Source organism: Prunus mume, linkage group LG1, assembly GCF_029339155.1.
Source record: "Prunus mume cultivar Tortuosa linkage group LG1, ASM2933915v1, whole genome shotgun sequence".
NCBI lineage: Eukaryota > Viridiplantae > Streptophyta > Magnoliopsida > Rosales > Rosaceae > Prunus > Prunus mume.
In genome coordinates this window covers 1,360,236-1,378,240 of record NC_142698.1, presented here as the reverse complement: position 1 = coordinate 1,378,240, position 18,005 = coordinate 1,360,236, and the positions used below count along the sequence as shown (strand labels likewise).

The 18,005-nt window shown below is 37.4% G+C and overlaps 1 protein-coding gene across 1 annotated transcript; it reads left to right on the top strand.

Annotated features, from left to right (window-relative positions):
• The first annotated feature begins 3,235 nt into the window (after window positions 1-3,235).
• LOC148920654 (serine/threonine-protein kinase Nek5-like) lies at window positions 3,236-9,729 on the top strand. The gene is made up of 14 exons (XM_089054032.1): window positions 3,236-3,762; window positions 3,884-3,950; window positions 4,064-4,129; window positions 4,248-4,294; window positions 4,389-4,434; window positions 4,539-4,619; window positions 4,703-4,745; window positions 4,859-4,908; window positions 5,509-5,590; window positions 5,665-5,714; window positions 6,579-6,652; window positions 7,022-7,073; window positions 7,158-7,796; window positions 7,880-9,729. The coding sequence occupies exons 1-14, from the start codon at window positions 3,665-3,667 to the stop codon at window positions 9,395-9,397; spliced, it is 2,913 nt and encodes a 970-aa protein (XP_088910158.1). The 5' UTR covers window positions 3,236-3,664; the 3' UTR covers window positions 9,398-9,729.
• The last annotated feature ends 8,276 nt before the right edge of the window (window positions 9,730-18,005 follow it).

Genomic DNA, 18,005 nt, shown 5'->3' with positions numbered 1-18,005 from the left:
GAAAGTATTTTCACTATTAATTAGTCGATTAAAAAAAAAAAAAAAGGTGCATCCTATTAGAACACGTGAGCAACGTGGGAGTGGGTCCCAGGCCACGTGATTCGTTCGCCATACGTCTGCGCTGTTCTCCGTAACTGCATGTGCGCATCCTGCTGGACGAATTCAATTCGCCAGCGTGGCATTTTGAATCGGGGAAACAAAATCCTCAAATGTCACGTAGCACATTGTAGCATTGCTCAGCCGAGAAATGCTGTGCTCCAATAGAAGCAACACCCACCTGGCGCACGTTAGACAGAGACAAAGCACATGGTCCTGAAATCAATGAGAGAGCAACTGGCCAGTTTGCATTTTTAAAATTAACTGTGTTATAATAGTACACTAATCATTGATTGTATTTTTTTTTTTGCAAACTCCAATCTCCATGGAAGTGTGTGCTAGCTAGCTTTCTGTTTGGTGGTCAAATGTTTGACGGTGATTAAGGGCATGCAGATGCAGTCAACAAATCTTGATCATACGTGATCTGGATTAAAATGATTCATGAGGCCAATCATGAACAAATGGCCAATTTCTTTTTGGTTTTTATTGGAAAGGTCAAATGAATCAAAGTAGAAAATAGACAATAAAAGGTGCCGAGTCACATTAGGGCTTGTAGTGACTGACTTCTATAATTCATAATAAGCTTGCAATTGTTTACAAAATTTTAATATCTGCAATTGTAAATCGCGAAAAGAAGTTTGGTTCCACAGTTTGCTCTTATTTCACTTGGTTCATTTTCTTTCTTTCTAGGCGAAGGGATGACCACTTGTATGGCTGTTCGGTTTGCAAAATGGATGTCTTGTATATTGTTAAATTTCAAAGAGACGGACGAGTGACCTACTACTAGTAACACTAATATTGTACTCAACTTAACTATTTACAAAGCCCAGTAGTTAGAGTTTTATCATAAAAAAATCTCCGTATTATTAAGAATGGAACCACTTATTATAAGTTGTAATTTTTTCAATTAAGTTTCTGATGCGGGACTTTACATTGTTCAACACATATGACCTCATGATGCTTCTTTTGTGTTAAATAAAGCATTTTTTTTACTCCCAAATTTTTTTTATAAAAAAAGTGCACTTACTATGATCTCAGGATGATTCTTTTGTTTAAAGAAATCATTTTTTCCACCAAAAAAAAAACTGCACATGCATCAAGTGTGGCGTTTCTAGTATAAAGAATCCCATTTAAAAATTAGAACATATCTAAACTATAAAACAACATATGACTTCATGTTATTAAACAGTAAGTGAGAAATGCTTGTTGGCTCTCATGTGAGACCCCCAAGTTTTTTTTTGGGTACTTAAAAATCTATTTTCTCAACATACCTTCTAATGGATGATACAGTAGAAAAAGGTATGAGCTTGTCAATGGAAACAAAAATAGATTTACGGTATGAAGAAAGAGAAATATAGAGGAAGAAAGGGGTGAGAAAATAATATTTCAGAATAAAATGGTTGAATATTACATTCAACCATTTGAAACCCATGTTTGGTAAGAGAAAATAATATAGGTTGTGTTTGGTATGTCTCACTGGATTGGATTGTGTTAAATAGCACTTGAAATCCATGTTTGATAAGATATGGGACTAACTTAAACGGTATTATATAGTCCAACAGTGAAAAAAATGCTGGACTCGCTCGTCTAATACAATGAGACTGAAATGTGGTTCACAAAATAGCACATGAGCAATTTTGAACGGGCGAGTCCGACACTGGATTTTCTGGAGAATTGAGAATGAAGTCACTTAGCTTGAATCAAAACCTCCCCCACCATCATAGTCAAACCGTCACAGCCTCCACTATCAAATCTATCACTACCATCATGATCGTTAGACCACCACCATCAAACCCATAACCAGCCACCACAAACCCAATCGAACCATCATCACCACCCATATCAGCCACCTTATACCCAACTCAACCACCATCATCACCCAATTGAACCACCATGACCATTAATTAATGGAATCACACACACACACACCCACCTTATACCCAACTCAACCACCATCATGACCCAATTGAACCACCATGACCATTAATTAATGGAAACACACACACACACACACACACACACACACACACACACACACACACACACACACACACACACAGAGGATGGGTTGATGGTTCGATTGAGTCTGCAGCGGCATGAAGAGAGAGTGAAAAAAAAAGAAAAGGAAGAAGAAGAAAGAAAGGAGAAAAGAAGAATGACATAGTTCACCTTTTCTTTGTACTTCTTGTGCACTCTCTCACACTACCACCACCACCACCTCCACCCCCTTCACTACACCAGCACTACGTTCGCCTCCATCATCTCCACCTTCACTGCCACCTCTACCAACTCCATTACCACCACCTCTATCTCCATCGTCTCCACGATCCACCACCACCACCACACCTCACCACCATCACGACCACTACCACCTACATAACCCCCACCACCTCTATTACCACCACATGCACTGCCTCCATCACCTGATTATCACTCAATACTTTCAACATCAGGCCAATTTTAGTCATTATACACAAAAATAAATAGTTTGACACTATTTTTTATTCTCACAACATTTTAAAAATAATATTTACCAATTGTGGAACTGCTTTATTTTACAGTTTATTATTATTATTATTATTATTATTATTATTTTATTTGAATACAAGTGATAATTTAAATTACAAGGGAAAGAGGGATTTCACACACATACACACTCGGGGGCTTGAACTTGAGACTACTAATATGCAAGTCAATGTTCTTTTCTACTAAACTAGACTCTATATGCTACAACTAATTATTTTCAAAACACAATATAAGTAGAGTTTTTTAAAAATAGTTACAACAGTACCAAACTAACCATCACTCTGAAATTTCAAGTAGTAGTATATTTGAACTGACTCGGTTCCCCATCCGGAGCTTGAGGCTCTCTGCTTTGATTCTTTCTTGTATTGGTTGTCCTCACGACTTCACTTATCATTTTATTTTCCTTCTTTAAAAAAAAAAAAAAAAAAAAGTTGAAAAATATCATTTATCTTTTAAGCCACATGGAAAATCGTTTTTAATTTCAGGAAATAAGTAGGACATCAAATTAAAGAAATAATAATAAGAGAAGAAAGTAGAGATGTTGAAGTTGGACAGCTACCTACCTGTGTCGGCGTACAAGGCAGCATACCCATTACCCAAAATCGCACTCTAAAGTCTAAACCAGTCTCAGAAGCCAACCCAATCCAACCCAACCCAAGCCGAGGAAGGAAAGAGAGAGAGAGAGAGAGAGAGAGAGAGAGAGAGAGAGAGAAAACAATACCAGAGCTTTACTTAGAAAGTTGGCTACAGTTTTCTTCACACCATCATTAACTTACTTACCAAATTCAGATAACAGATTCTCACATTTCCCATTTCCTCACTTGGACAACTGAAACACCCCCAAAACGGCACCGCATTTGAGCAATGAGTGCGCGCAGTGGTTGGCGATCCGTAGATTGAAATTTGAATCCGCCATTATTATTAGCTTGCAAGAATGGCGTGAGCTTGGAGCAAATGCCAAACCAGAATCATTGACTCTTTCTACTTCGGAGGCATTGCTGTAATTTATTCGGGACCAGTGGATCGAGCTGAGCAGCAAGCAATGGAGTCAAGAATGGATCAGTATGAGCTTATGGAGCAGATCGGCCGCGGAGCTTTCGGAGCTGCCATTCTCGTCCACCACAAGGCCGAGAAGAAGAAGTAATTGATCTTAGCACACACAAGTGGATATGTATCTAATGTGTTTGTGGATATGCTTGTGTGAATTTGTGTAGTGTATGGATCAGATTTGAGGCTCATTTGGTTTTGATGAATTTTTCAGGTATGTGTTGAAGAAGATCCGCCTTGCAAGACAAACCGAAAGGTGCAGGCGATCCGCTCATCAAGAGGTAAGTTCAATCCAATGCTCCAGCTCCTGATTTTCTTAGTGTTGCATACAAATTTCCTACTATTTCGTACAGATTTAGTTTCCTTACATTTGTGTGGAAATTTGGAATTTTAGATGGCTCTTATTGCCCGAATTCAACACCCGTACATTGTCGAATTTAAGGAAGCCTGGGTTGAGAAGGTTAGACACATTTGATATTGTGTATGTGTGTTGGATAAACCTATGTCAGATTTGTAGTTTTTACTTTATGAGCTTTTCGTGTTTGCGTTGAATTGGAAGTGTTGTATTCATAATGTAGGGTTGCTATGTTTGCATTGTCACTGGGTACTGTGAAGGTGGAGACATGTGAGTTGTCACAGTTATTACAAACTTCATTTATTTGGCAATGTGCCTAGGTCCTTAATATTTTTAACCAGTTTTTCATCTATAAATTTTTCAGGGCTGAGTTGATGAAGAAGTCCAATGGGGCTTATTTTCCCGAGGAGGTGAGTATACTGATCTCTTTGTTCAAATACGCTAACGCACACACTGGTATTTTAGAATTCAATCTTACGGTTAGCTTGTGTTGGTGAATGTGGGAATTGCTCAGAAACTCTGCAGGTGGTTCACACAGCTACTATTGGCAGTTGAATACCTGCATTCAAATTATGTTCTACATCGTGACCTAAAAGTATGGTTGCCAACACTAGCACTTGTCATCTCAATTTTCAGTTTAAGGTTGATCAAGATTCATCTGTTTTGCTCTTTTTGCAGTGTTCTAACATCTTTCTTACCAAGGATCAGGATGTTCGTCTTGGTGAGTTCAACATGGATTTGACAATTGTTTAGGACATATATATCTTCATATTGTTTTTCAGATGATAATGTGTTTGTTCTTATTTTGTTCATCGTGATCTTGTCTGTATATAGGGGATTTTGGTCTTGCGAAAACTTTGAAGGCAGATGACTTGGCTTCTTCGGTATGTGCTACAATTTTCTTTACATCCAATGAACTATGCGTACAGCAATGATCTCTAGGTGTTTAGCTCATATCTAATGCTTAAGAAGTTTGATATCTTTAATTTCTGGTATTATAACGGTGCAATATAGTTCTAGAGGTTGATAAATGACCCTGCTATGTGTACAGACGTTCAATAGTATAGACTAACGTTTAATAATAAAGGAAGATATTAAAACATTAGATAGTTATACTAAGTTGGCGGTCTTGTATAAAGATACTGCTCTACCTAAATTTTTATATTTTATATTTTTACTATTCTTTGTGCTTATTGACGTTCAATAATGTAACTTGAGAATATATGAAATTTCTCTTTCTTTTGCATGATAACTTTTGTCAGATGTACTTCTGTTCACATTCTAGCTTATCCTTTTAAGATTTAAGCAAATGAATGTTTAGACGTTCAGAGAATAATATCAAGGGGTCAAAGCGAAGTTTTTTTTTACTATTAAATATAAAATGAAAAGGTTCTTTTTAAGCGTTCAGTTATTAGCCTGTGCTGGTGATAGAGACTTTAGTGCTATTTGTGGAATTAACAGTGTTCCTGTACTTCTGTTTGCAGGTGGTTGGGACCCCCAATTACATGTGCCCTGAACTGCTTGCAGATATTCCTTATGGCTTCAAGTCTGATATTTGGTCTCTAGGTATGTTGTCTTATATATATATGTCTATGTATATGTTATTTTTTCTGTGGCTGAAATGGTTGATTTTTCACCAGGGTGCTGCATATATGAGATGGCTGCTCATCGACCAGCATTTAAAGCTTTTGTAAGATTTCTTACAGATCTCTTGGCATTAATTCTTTGTGTTCAATATGATTTTATGGGAATTCAAAATACCAGATGATCAAATAATTTTTCCTTTTTACACAAAACAGTAAATAGCATCTTGAACTCCAATTTATTACAAAAAAAGTAGAGGAAAACAAGAGAAGAAAATCCTAGTGGTTGTGTATTTTTTTAAAATCTGATTTGATAGGAATTCTCATCATGGTCCTGTGATGGGGTGATTCCCTGTGCACTTTAGCAATGGTTTCCATAAATGTATTTGAAGTGGCCAACAGTGTTCTTGAACCTCAACTTTTAATTATACCCCAAATAAGAAAAATATATTCAAGTAATTTGTGTCATTGACAGAGTCCAATTCTGATCTAAATGGCCTTTCTTCTTGTAGTGGAGGCCTTCATAATATCATATATCCTGTGCAAACCATCTGATGGGCAGTTTACATGCTTTTAAACAGTTTATATGTTTGGGAAGACAAACTGCTTCAGGTGCTGTTTTCCTCTTTAAATTCCACCATCTGTTGGGGTTCTTTTTTTCTTCCCCACCATTTCTTTTCTGGCACCATGGAAATGCCTGGTTCAAAATGATGTGTGATAAAAAGTTTGTGCTCTCACACATTGTTAACTGCTTTCTTCAAGTAGTAAACGTTTTTGGTTAGAAGGGAGGCCAGAGGGGCAGGGGGGAATATGATCTCTGGCCTTGGTGTGGGGGAAAATTTTCTCTACCATAGGAGCTACAAGGCCCCACTCCTTAACTAGTCAACTTTATGCTGTCATGAACCATATAAATATCTTGATTAGTTATTCTTATCAGAAGTTGAATGTTTGCATTACACCTGTTGTTTCAGGATATGGCAGGATTGATAAGCAAGATTAATCGTTCCTCTATAGGTCCTTTGCCGCCTTGCTATTCCCCATCCTTGTAAGTTTTTATCTTCTATTGTTAAGTTTCATCTTCTTCGAGTTATGTTTGTGTTCTCAATTATTTTACCTGGACTTGGCTCTTGCTCTGCATTACTGTGCCTTCTGCCCCTGTACCATGAAAGATATATATAAATATCAATAGGTGCAGACACACACATAGAACTACACATATTTTGAAAGGATGTACATAAACATGTCAACACGAGCGTTCGGTTGGTAATATTAAATGCTTTTCCTGCTTATAAAAAGAGTGGAGAAACGTAATTTTCACTTTTGGTTTTCTTCCAAATAATTGCTTTACTGTATATTGTTGAAAACTGGATGCTCTATAGCATGTTAATCAATCTTTTGGCCATTGTGCATGCAGGAAAACACTAATCAAAGGCATGCTGAGAAAGAACCCTGAGCATCGGCCAAGTGTAAGTGTCTCTCTAGGATACTCTACTCAACTTTCACAATTTTGAGCAACTGCATCCTAATAATTACGACTTCCACTTTGTCAGGCATCTGAGGTTTTGAAGCACCCTTATTTGCTGCCTTATGTTGAACAGTATCGTCCATCCTTTAGCACTCGAACAGCCTTCTCTCCTGATAAGCCTATATCTAGAGCTCGTGAATCTCGAAGAAACATGGCAGAAAGCCAAAACAGTAATGGTTCAAGCAGTGATAAAGACAGTTTGCGTTCAATTGAGAAAAACGTTCCAGAAATGGAGTCAAACTGTGATAATAAAGCTACTGAGACAGATTTTGTTTCTCTTGAGGATGAAGATGGCTCTGAGCAGCTCCTGCCTATTGAAGAACATGGCCCAAATGTTTGTTCTATTAAAGTGGAACAACAGTTGATGAAGCCTTCTCATTCTGAATCCAATGTTGAATTCAGGCAACCAAAAACCATTAGGAATATAATGCTGGCTTTGAAAGAAGGAAAAGTTAGGGAAAATAGTTCACCAATGAGAAGTAATCGTACAAAGGTTGGTGTGTCCACCCAGAGAACTAACACAGAAGCAGTGTCTAAAATACCCAGGCTGAGTGATGTTTCTCCTGGTATCAAGTCCAGTCCTGATACACCCACTGTTGCATCATCAATGGCAATCCCTGATTCTGCAAAACGGACACAGGGATCCCATCCTTTAAAGCATCCGGTAATAATAATGTTTAAATTATTTATTTATATTAAATATGTGGATTTAACTGATTATTGATGTATTGTGGTTTATTTTTACAGTTACCCATAGTTGACTCCTCACCAAAACCTAAACCCAGAAATGATGGTACTCCTCCCCCTGTTCCTATAAAACAATTTTTTGATGATGGAATTCCTAAGCCTAGGCAAAGGACCCCTCCTACGCTGGCTAGACGTTCAACATTTCCTGGACGGATGAAGCAAGTGGGGGTTGATGTTCCAAATGCAGTGAGCTATGCTCCGAGGATAAGTGCTAGAGAGATAACACAGGAGCCTGAAAAGAATCCTCCTCAAGTGCCTAACGGTTGCCTAACAAACTTTCCTAGAGAGGTCACAGAAGAGCCTCAAAGATATCAAGAGACAAGTTTGAAAGGAATGCAGACGGATAGCAGCAATTCTATCTCCTCTTCTGTTTCAATTCAAGGATTTGAGATTTGTGATGATGCAACGACTCCTTTTATTGACATGACCGAGCAGATGCTTCCTGATTATGGGAGTGTCACACACACTGAGAGTACAGAATCTCCACCAAGTTGTTCAGCTGCTACTCATTTTCATTCAGTGATGTCTGAGACTGCAAAAAACCATAAGCATGATAATAAATCAGAATGCTTAATTGAAACCTCTGAGGCTATTCTAGATCTTCACAATACAACAGCTGGTGACGAACAAGTGAATTTGACTGCCGCTCTTGATCTCCCTGTCCCGGTTTCTGAAGAAAGATTTATTTGCAATGATCATACCCCTGTAAATAGGCCCAGTAGTACGCCTGGTACAGTGTTCCAGTCAAAATATACATCTACATCAAGTGGTCATGACAAGTTCACTGTAAGGGAGCTTCTATCCCCGGTTGCAGACACTACCCTTTCTTCAGACCAAAAAAAAGACACTACCCTTTCTGTTCCCCCTCCCATTTCATCAAGCCAAAATTTATTTCAGCCAGATAGAGGAACCAGCTTGCAAACTCCGTCAGGTGAAAAGGCAGCTGCTGCTAATCTTCCTCCTGCTTTTGATGATGTCATACATGTAATACGGCATAGTAGTTTCCGTGTCGGGAGTGATCAGCCAGTAATGGAATCTGTGGAGATGGGGGTTCAGAATGTGGATGTTGGGAAGCTGATAAATGTAGTAAGGGACGAATTGGAGATGCGAAATGTGACTGTTCCTATTGCTCCTAAATCCTCAAACTGCTCTGAAACAGTAAGCCCAAAATCCAATAATTCTGATCACTCAGATGCCAAAGAAACTGAGATGAGGAACCTTGTACCGTCAGCTCAAAAATCTGATTCCTCTGAGCCAACAAAGCCCAGTCCTCCTATGACCGAAGAGGAAATACCAGAAAAGGAAATAATGGATGTCAAGTCTTTTAGGCAGAGAGCAGAGGCACTAGAAGGACTACTAGAACTATCTGCAGATTTGCTGCAGCACAACAGATTGGAGGAACTCTCAGTTGTTTTGAAGCCTTTTGGGAAAGATAAAGTCTCCCCAAGGGAGACAGCTATCTGGTTAGCAAAGAGTCTTAAAGGATTGAGGATCGAGGAAGGCGGGCGGAGTTCGTGAAGCTCTCTCTATAGTAAGCTTTCTCTTGTTGATGTTACTTGAAACTGCAATACTAATCTCAGCCTTTGTCACGCCTCTTGAAAATTCAAATCCATTTTGAATTCCAGAGAGAACAACCAGGTCTCAAGTTTTTTTTTTTAATTTCTTCAATTTGTAATTCTTTGAATGCATTCGGTTGTTGTACATAGTGACCATACGAATTATAACATTGTCTTCTAGCCAAATGTATGATATGCTGTTAGCTTGCAGCCAATGTTATTATTGGGGTTGTAACAAAACAAAAAATTAGTATTGCTGAAATTGTCTATCAGGTTTGTTCTTCGTTGTCGAAATCTGAAGAAACGATAACTTTTCTTTACTCATGACATATAAACCTAATGTTTATGTTTAGGGGCTACAGATAAATTCTTTGGTTAAGATTGAAATAATCTTCTCTATAATCTGATGAAGGTGATTATTAAGCTCAGTGAAAAAGGCCTCTAATATGTGGGCTCCAATTCCACGCATGCAAATCTGGCAAAGCTAAGAGTTTGTATTCCATACGGAAAAGAATTCAATGGTTACCTACTAGTTTAAAGTTGACTCTTAAGCATTTTGAAAAGAAAATGTGTCAACACAAACAAATTCAAATTCAAATTCAGTGGTTATCGAGGCTATTTAGGAATTAGAATTATGAACAAACAACAACTCCCTCCCCTCCCTGGTCATTCGTAGCACGCTGACACACAAACCCTAAACCATAAACTCTAAACATGTGTATAGGAGCAGTGAGGAAGAATGATGAAGAATCGCCACACGTGGCAGTCGAGATTGATAGAGAGAAGTTACAGCCGAAGGAAAAGTTGGCAGTGAAGAATGACGGAAAATCGGCAGACCAAAAGGTGGATGAGAAAACACCTCTGCTTCCTTCCTCATCAGGTAACGGTTAGACCACCAGGGCTGAGGAGGCGCCCTGTGATGTACAGAAATGGCTTGCCATCGGCTGTTTGTTTTGGTTAATTTTTTGTGTGCGCGGTATTGCCGATTTATCTCCAGCAACGTTTTCCACCCCCAAGCATCCAACTAGTCTCCTTCTCCGTTGACCGCTTCGACGTGGATGTTGCTGTTCCAGACTCTCAAATAACTGCTCACTGGAACATCACTTTCTTCCTCAGAAACCCTTATATGGCAGTAGCAGCCTAATTTTTCGAGAGATTTACGCCGAGGTCTTTTACAGGGATGAGTTTCTAGGAGGCGCATTCATGAACCCTTTTGTGCAGCAGCCAAAGGAGACCGAGTTGGTGTCGGCCGCTGTCGTGTCTTCTGCCACAGTGGTCAGCAAGAAGATAGTCAACGCTTTTGTTGCAGAAAGGATATGCAAAAGTCCTTGTGAAAGGGGGATGGGAATGGGTATTTGTTCTTCGTCAAAATCCAGAATTTAGGGTTTCTGTCGATTGTGAAAAGTTGAAGGTTCAACTCAATTCATCAAATGCAACAGCAGCTGCTGGATCAATATTGCCAGGAGGACCACGCGAATGCGGTTTTATGCATGTTGTTTGCTAGTTCTTTCTATACATCATGCTTCATTCTGAACCAGAAATTATATATATGATATGATTGTCTTGACCAACTAGTTGTATATAACTTAAGGTGATTTTAAGTCTGGTAATAAAAACGACACCTATCTTATAAATAATGGATAAAAAAGGATTTGATTATTGAAAGATTTACTATTATACTCAAAATAGAGCTCAAATTATAAAAAAAATGTTGATGTACAGTTTTGATATTTCACTTTGATCCCCTTGCATAATGGAGTTCTTGATCACAAACTTTGATATTCCCGTTGACCAGTTCTCACTGCTAAAAAAAATATCAATGGGCATGAGTATTGGTGTCCACAAAATGAGTTTATATTGACACGTTTTTGGTGTCCTATATGCTAAAAAAGCATCCCAGTGCAAACCTCTTTTTTTCTGAACACCAATACCCATTCCATTCATCTTTTTGTGAACACCAATAACTGTGACAATGATATGCGGGTTCAAGCTTGGTGGAGTTGGTGATTCATGGGTGGATGTCTTGGTTCTGAAACGGCTATGTGGTTCAGGGAACTTCTAGTCTTGGTGGCAGATTTGTGGGTCTTTTGTGTGCAGCTATGTTGTTTTGTGTAGTGGTGATGTCTTCTCTCACGGCGGCTTTTGTGTGCTTAGGCTAGGGTTTGCCAAAATCCTAGCTTTGAGTGTGAACTGGGCTATATGCTTATTTTTGGGCTCTAATTGTATTTGGGGTGGGCCATTGGACTATGTGTGTTGTTTTATTTTGAGTTATTTGTGTTATTGTACTGGGTATGAGAACTTTGTTCTAGACTTGGTTTGAGTTTAGATGTTCTTTCCTAGTTATATTACGGTTCTGTTGTGTCATTAGTCTGTGCTTTGTACACCTGCCTATTTAGTGTTTTAATGAAATGGGATATGATTTCCACCAAAAAAAAAATGATATGAATTTGTTTCTGTTCCTATTATATTTCTTATTTATTAAAATGCACAACACACCGATGTACTGCAAATCTGGCAAAGCAAGAGTTTGGCCATTGCTGGAATTCGCATCCCATACGACAAAGAAAAATCAATTGTTATCTACAAGTCTAAATTTGACTTTATTTTATTTGTTTATTTTTATACGAGTGATATTAAGAAAAAAGGGAAAGTAAAAATTTCACTTTTGGAAAAAACTAAAGCTTTTTAGAAAAAGACAGAAAAACCTCTCAACTTTCAAATCAAAGACATGCAAATGTAAAAGATTCCTTAGGAAATTCAAAAATAAATAAGGGTAATTTTTTCTATTTTTGCTTATTTTACAAAATTTCTCTCTCCTTTGTGTTTTTCCAAAGTCTATGAGACTTCAAATATTGGGATAAATGCTCTTAATTACTTGAATTGCAAGATTTTTGCATCTAAATTTGTCTCTTAGCAGGTGAATTCGTTAATAAAATAAATTGGGATAAAGTTGGAATGACTTGGTATGAGAACAAGTCATTCCCATTTAAGTAATTTACTAACCATATTGAAATCAAAATAATTGGGATAAAGTTGTAAGGTTATTTTTGGAGAACAGGAACCAACGACTCTTAGTTGATTTGGTTCTTGATTTTAAAGGTATGTGATTACAGATTTAAGGTGGGTCTTGCATAAATTTAATTCCTTATGTGTTAGTAAAAATCGGGGAAGTCAGGAATTGAAATACTTCCTTTTCTTCCCATACTCATTGCTTGTAAGTAAACATGCCATGAGTGGTTATCTTCTTTGGAACGAATTCCCCTTTTCGAACAAAAAAATTGAATAAAGAATCTACCGAATTTAGGAATTAGAAATACAAACAAACAACTCCCCCTTGGTCACCCTTTAAAAGACAACCAACAACGCCAATAACCAGAAACCAGGGGCTTGCTAGATTTTCTTATTAATTCATCATAATCTTCTTTCTGCATTAATTCGTAGCAAGCAAACACACACAAACCCTAAATTTAAACTAAACATGAGTATAGCAGTACAGCAGAATGATGAAAAACCGCCACACGACATTGATAGAGAAAAGTTACACCCAAAAGTAAAGGAAGCAGTCAAGATTGAAGCAAAATCGGCAGATCAAAAGGTGGTTGTTGTTGTAGTTGACGAGAACACACCTCTGCTTCCACCATCACCTAAGAAAAATCTGAAAAGGGCTGATCATGATGAGGAAGAGGAGGAGGAGGAGGATAGGAACAAGTTCGTGACGTGTATTATCTCCCTGTTTTTAATTGTGACATTATTCTTTTCTGCCACATTATATCAAACACCAAAAGGGTTTTCCTCCTCAAGCATCCAGGTGCACTCGGTTTCGGTTGAGCTCTTCAAAGTCTCTGTTCTCAACTCTCAAGTAACTGCTCTCTGGAACATCAGTTTCTTCTTAACAAACCCTTATAGTATTGTTAGGGTAACTTATCAGGTACTCGACGCCGAGGTCTTTTACAGAGATGAGTTTCTCGGAGGAGCATTGATCAGGCCTTTTGTTCAGCAACCAAAGGAGACAGAGTTCTTGTCGGTCGCTGTTATTGTCTCCCCCGCAGTTGTTAGCAACCAGATAGCCAGAGCCATTGATGCAGAAAGGAGCCAAACTCGGGCTGTGAATTTCAACGTCAAAATTCATGCAAAGATCCGTGTAGAATGGGGCGGTTGGCGATGGATTTTTGCTAGTGCACCAGGAACGTTTGAGATATGGTTTAACTGTGAAAAGTTGAGGGTTCAATTCTCTTCAAATACGACAGCTGGATCAATATTGCCAGGAGAGACAGCCGAATGTGGCTATGATTCAGAGTATCGATGATCTTCTTATATGTGAATACTAGAGCGTTTGGTTGTTATGATTGTATTTGTGAAAAGACTTTTCCATCGTGCATATGTTTAATTTTATTTTCACTTTTTCTTTTTTTTTTCTTCTTCTAATATATAATCTTTAATAAATTACCAATATCTTTACTGCAAACACATAAAGTAAGTGATCATCGTGTTAACATATAGATTATTTTGAAATATTATTTGACTAAATTGTGATTATTTTCTTGAAATCGCATATAGGGAACAAAAAATAAAAGGTAAAATCAACAACACTTGAAATCTCCTAATAGAAAAGGAAAATTTGGAATAAAAATGGTAAGGGAACCGAAGGTATATACCTCTCATGACAATCAAATCAATTGCAGAGATTTTTTACGAGCTTCTTGCTGCCAAGGGGCAATAAGACAAATAACTCTAAGTAATATTGTTAGTACCTTCGGACTGTCGGTTGTGTTATCTTAAAAGACATAATCAATCGAAGAGATGATCAACATCGGTGACTTGGAGTTAAACTCGTCTTTATGGCAACAAACGTCTCAACAAATATGAACGAGAAGCCCATTCATTACCAGAAGCAGAAAGTGTGATAATTGTACGTAGGTCATGGAAAAAATGAAGTTACTATTGTACATGCATATCCAGACATCCCAAGTGTGGAGAAATTATCAAATTCTTACTCGTTATGAACTCACGATTGCACCAAGGGTAGAGGTATGGTTCATCCACAATGTTTCATCACATTGAAGCCACAATTTCTGATCATAACCGAACTTGGTTGAAAAGCCTCGTCTTCTCAAGACTCTAATGTACTTTTTCACGGAAATAACATATTTCTTTTTGAAGATACGTATGTGAACGAAAGATGTTTTGAGGAGATTAAAAGGGCTTGAAATTAAATTATATTTTTATCTCAATTTCTTCAAAATAAGAAGTCGTGCGCCTCAAGCTTCCACTACTAGAAAATTGAGCAATACAGACCCTGTTTTTAGAGACTGGTGGACAAACAGTCCCTACAAAAAATGCTATTTGGAACGAATATTATATCTCTGTCTCTAGAAACATCAAGAGACATAAACCGTCCCTTTTGTAATTACTACCCGTATTTTAAAGGAAAGTACTACATCCATATCGCTGTATATTAGGAAAAACAAAGTACATAATATGCCATTAGGGGTTGATATAAGAAACAATGCCAAAATCCCTCTACAATGATGCCGCAATATGAGTCACACTCACAGGCTTTTAGTCCCTCAATGTGTTCACCCGTTTTAGATTTGTTCCTGTGATAGTAGGGTAAAGTTTTCTATTGTCTCAAAAATCATTGACTGGTTAACAAGTCAACTTTCTTTTGTGTGTGAGCGTGCCACATGCTAGCAATGAAAATCCTAGTAGACTTCTTACAAATAGATAACTTGCCAAGTTACTGATTTCTAAACAAGCGATTGTAAATTTGGGTGAGGTCTCCCAAGTAAGTTCTTTTCTTGCCTCAGACTGGTGAGGACTTCACAATTTTTCACAATGCAAACTGGTAGTTCTTGCTGTAATAAATGATAAGAAAGTGAATCGTTTTAGAATCGCTTTACAAAGTTCAAAAAGGAAGACCAACTCTAAAAAGACAAAAGAGCTTTGGACTTCAATTTCTGCTTGGATAAATGCTTCTGATCCGGCCGCTGGGTATGTCATGCTAGACTGGACTATCACCACCTTCAAGAAACAAGTGATCATTTTGAGTTTTTTGTTTTTGATTGAATTTTTGGCTGTCTTGATATGTTCACCTCCTCTCAGTTTTATAGAAAATGCTGGAGTGGGGCTTCTTATTCTTTTAATAATAGGCGGCAAGATTTTCTAAAAGCAAGATCTTTTATTTTAAATGCAAAGAAAAAGGCGAAGTTATCTGCTCGCAGAGAAGAACCATCAATAATCAGGGGTCTTTTCCTTGCTTTTCAAAGGAAGACCAACTTTTCTTTGTTCTCTGTTTGTTCTTGGTAAAGAGAAAGAACACAATCTAACGTGATGGTCAGTTTGCTTTTCTGTTTGAACAACTCTCTTGCTTCGCACCTATCTTTTGAGATCGTAGTTTGCTTATTCCTAGAAAAGATCACCTGCTCTAATGTAGAATTATATAGAAAGGGATTCTGATCTTCTTTTTGACTGAAAAGACTGAAGATATCTTCTTGTTAAGACCTGTCTTCATTAATTCTCTATCAACTCTCTTGTGTAGTTGAAATTGTTGACTTTTTCAAAGTCAGGTAGTCACGTGGGTTCCTTTGTTAATAGACTTTAAAAGTTTGCTGACTTTGTACTATGGGCTTCGAGATTCAATGGTGAGCATTTAGAAACTGGGCCCAATCCAATTCTCCTTTAGATTTTTATCGATCTGCTTTAGTGGTCAATTAATTGCCATTTAATTTGGCGTTTTTACAACTCTGCCATTTTGTAAAAGTCATGGGCCTCTAATGCGGATTGGGCTTTTCTTTTGGAGTTAGGGCCCTTTTTTTTTTCTTTTTTTCTTTTTTCTCCTTTGTGGGCTTTTGTAGAAATGGGCTGTTGTGCAAAGTGTTTGCCCCAATCATAAGGAGAATGTTGGTGACTATCAAAAATTGACATGGGCTTTTTGATTTTGGACTGGGCGTGCCAAATTAGGCTCAAACACAATGTATTAGAGACTGTCTTCAATCCTTGTTGATATTAGTCCTTCAAACACGGGGAAGCCTTGTCTTTTGGATTGTCATTAGAGATCAACTCGAAAAATTTGAAAGAGGGAACTACCTAGCTTGCAATCCATCAATCCCACATGTCAGCAGCAAAGAGCAAGGCCTATAGAAGTTGAAAGAAAATTAATTAATGAGTTGCTGAAAGAGGAAGACAAAAAATACAAGCTTTGAGCGGGTTGCCCATAGTCTCTCAAATTGTGAATTGGAACTATTCAATTAACTGGCTTGGTGGTCAATCTAGCATGACATGATTCTTGGGGCCTGTTTGGTTGACGGATTGAACTTTCTAAGAATGAACTTTCCAAGTTTAATCCACGATGATGAGAACTGAGGATTATGAAATGCTATTTTCTCTCATTCCCATGTTTTGGTTTGTGTTATGAATGAGAAGTTCAATTTCCAACAATACCCTTGATTTTTATTTTATTCTTATTTTTTGAAGAAACTTGATTTTTTTTTATTATTAAAAGTTATTAATATGAAGAGTTTTTTAAGGGAAAGTGGTATTTAGATATTATAACAAGGACAAGTTAGTAAAAAAAAACTACATTAGATGCTTTCCCAAGTGGGGGAAAAAAGTTTCCCAAGATGAGCCAATGGTATGAAATTCCCCACTACATGGGAAGTTCATACCCATGAGTTAGGTATTGCATTCCCAAGCATGCTTTTACCAAACATGGAAATGAAGTAGCTCATTAATTGGTAATTAATATGCTATTTCAATAATAATTGTGCCTTTTGGGTTGAGCGAAGAGTTTCAGTTGACGAACATATATTATAATTTAATGATCCAAACTGTCTAACTTTTAAGTATCCTCTCAAACACATGAACAATTGTGACCTTTATACGCACACATGAACATATTGATTAGAAAGAAGACAACATACCGCATTGGTTATGTACTTCAGAAATTCACAGACATTATTTTTGGTACTACTTCCAATGAACAGTTGAAATTTTTTGTGTATGATCCATCATCTCTAAACTCAATCCACCATGACACTAATCTAACCAACTCCTCCAAACAAAAGCCTTCGAATTTCTAGTCAAGATCACAAATATGCCAATCATCCATATTTGAATGCATTGCATTGAAAATTAAAACTGGACCAAAATCTAGCAAGCTCAAATATTGGAGTGAAAAAGGGAAGGTGAGATGAGAATACTTGCTCATACCTAAACTGTTATTACTATTGTTACAGCTGTGCTAAATAAACAAGCAATTACTATAGCATATTATTAGTAACCAAAAACTTATTTGTTTGCTTTCTCAATAAACAAACACCAAATACAAGCACAAATGAATCAAAATCCAATCCCCTGTATAGGCCAAGCAGAAATAAAACAATATAAAGAAACAAATAGCTACACAAACCTCCAAATGCTACACAAAGCAAATGTTTGAATTCAAACATAAAAATATATGCAGTGACACCCAGGTGAACTTATAGTCATAGTGACTGTTGATAGCTAGCTAGCTGAAGGTCGTCGTTGCTGCTCAACATGGCTGTTCTTGATGAACCCAACCCCAAAAGTGT

What these genes read in the sequence shown, in the direction of transcription:
- LOC148920654 (XM_089054032.1), top strand. Translation starts at nt 3,665, where the DNA reads ATGGAGTCAAGAATGGATCAGTATGAGCTTATGGAGCAGATCGGCCGC. An exon ending in GGCGATCCGCTCATCAAGAG is followed by an intron (nt 3,951 to 4,063) that starts GTAAGTTCAATC and finishes TTGGAATTTTAG; the next exon opens with ATGGCTCTTATTGCCCGAAT. An exon ending in AGGAAGCCTGGGTTGAGAAG is followed by an intron (nt 4,130 to 4,247) that starts GTTAGACACATT and finishes TTCATAATGTAG; the next exon opens with GGTTGCTATGTTTGCATTGT.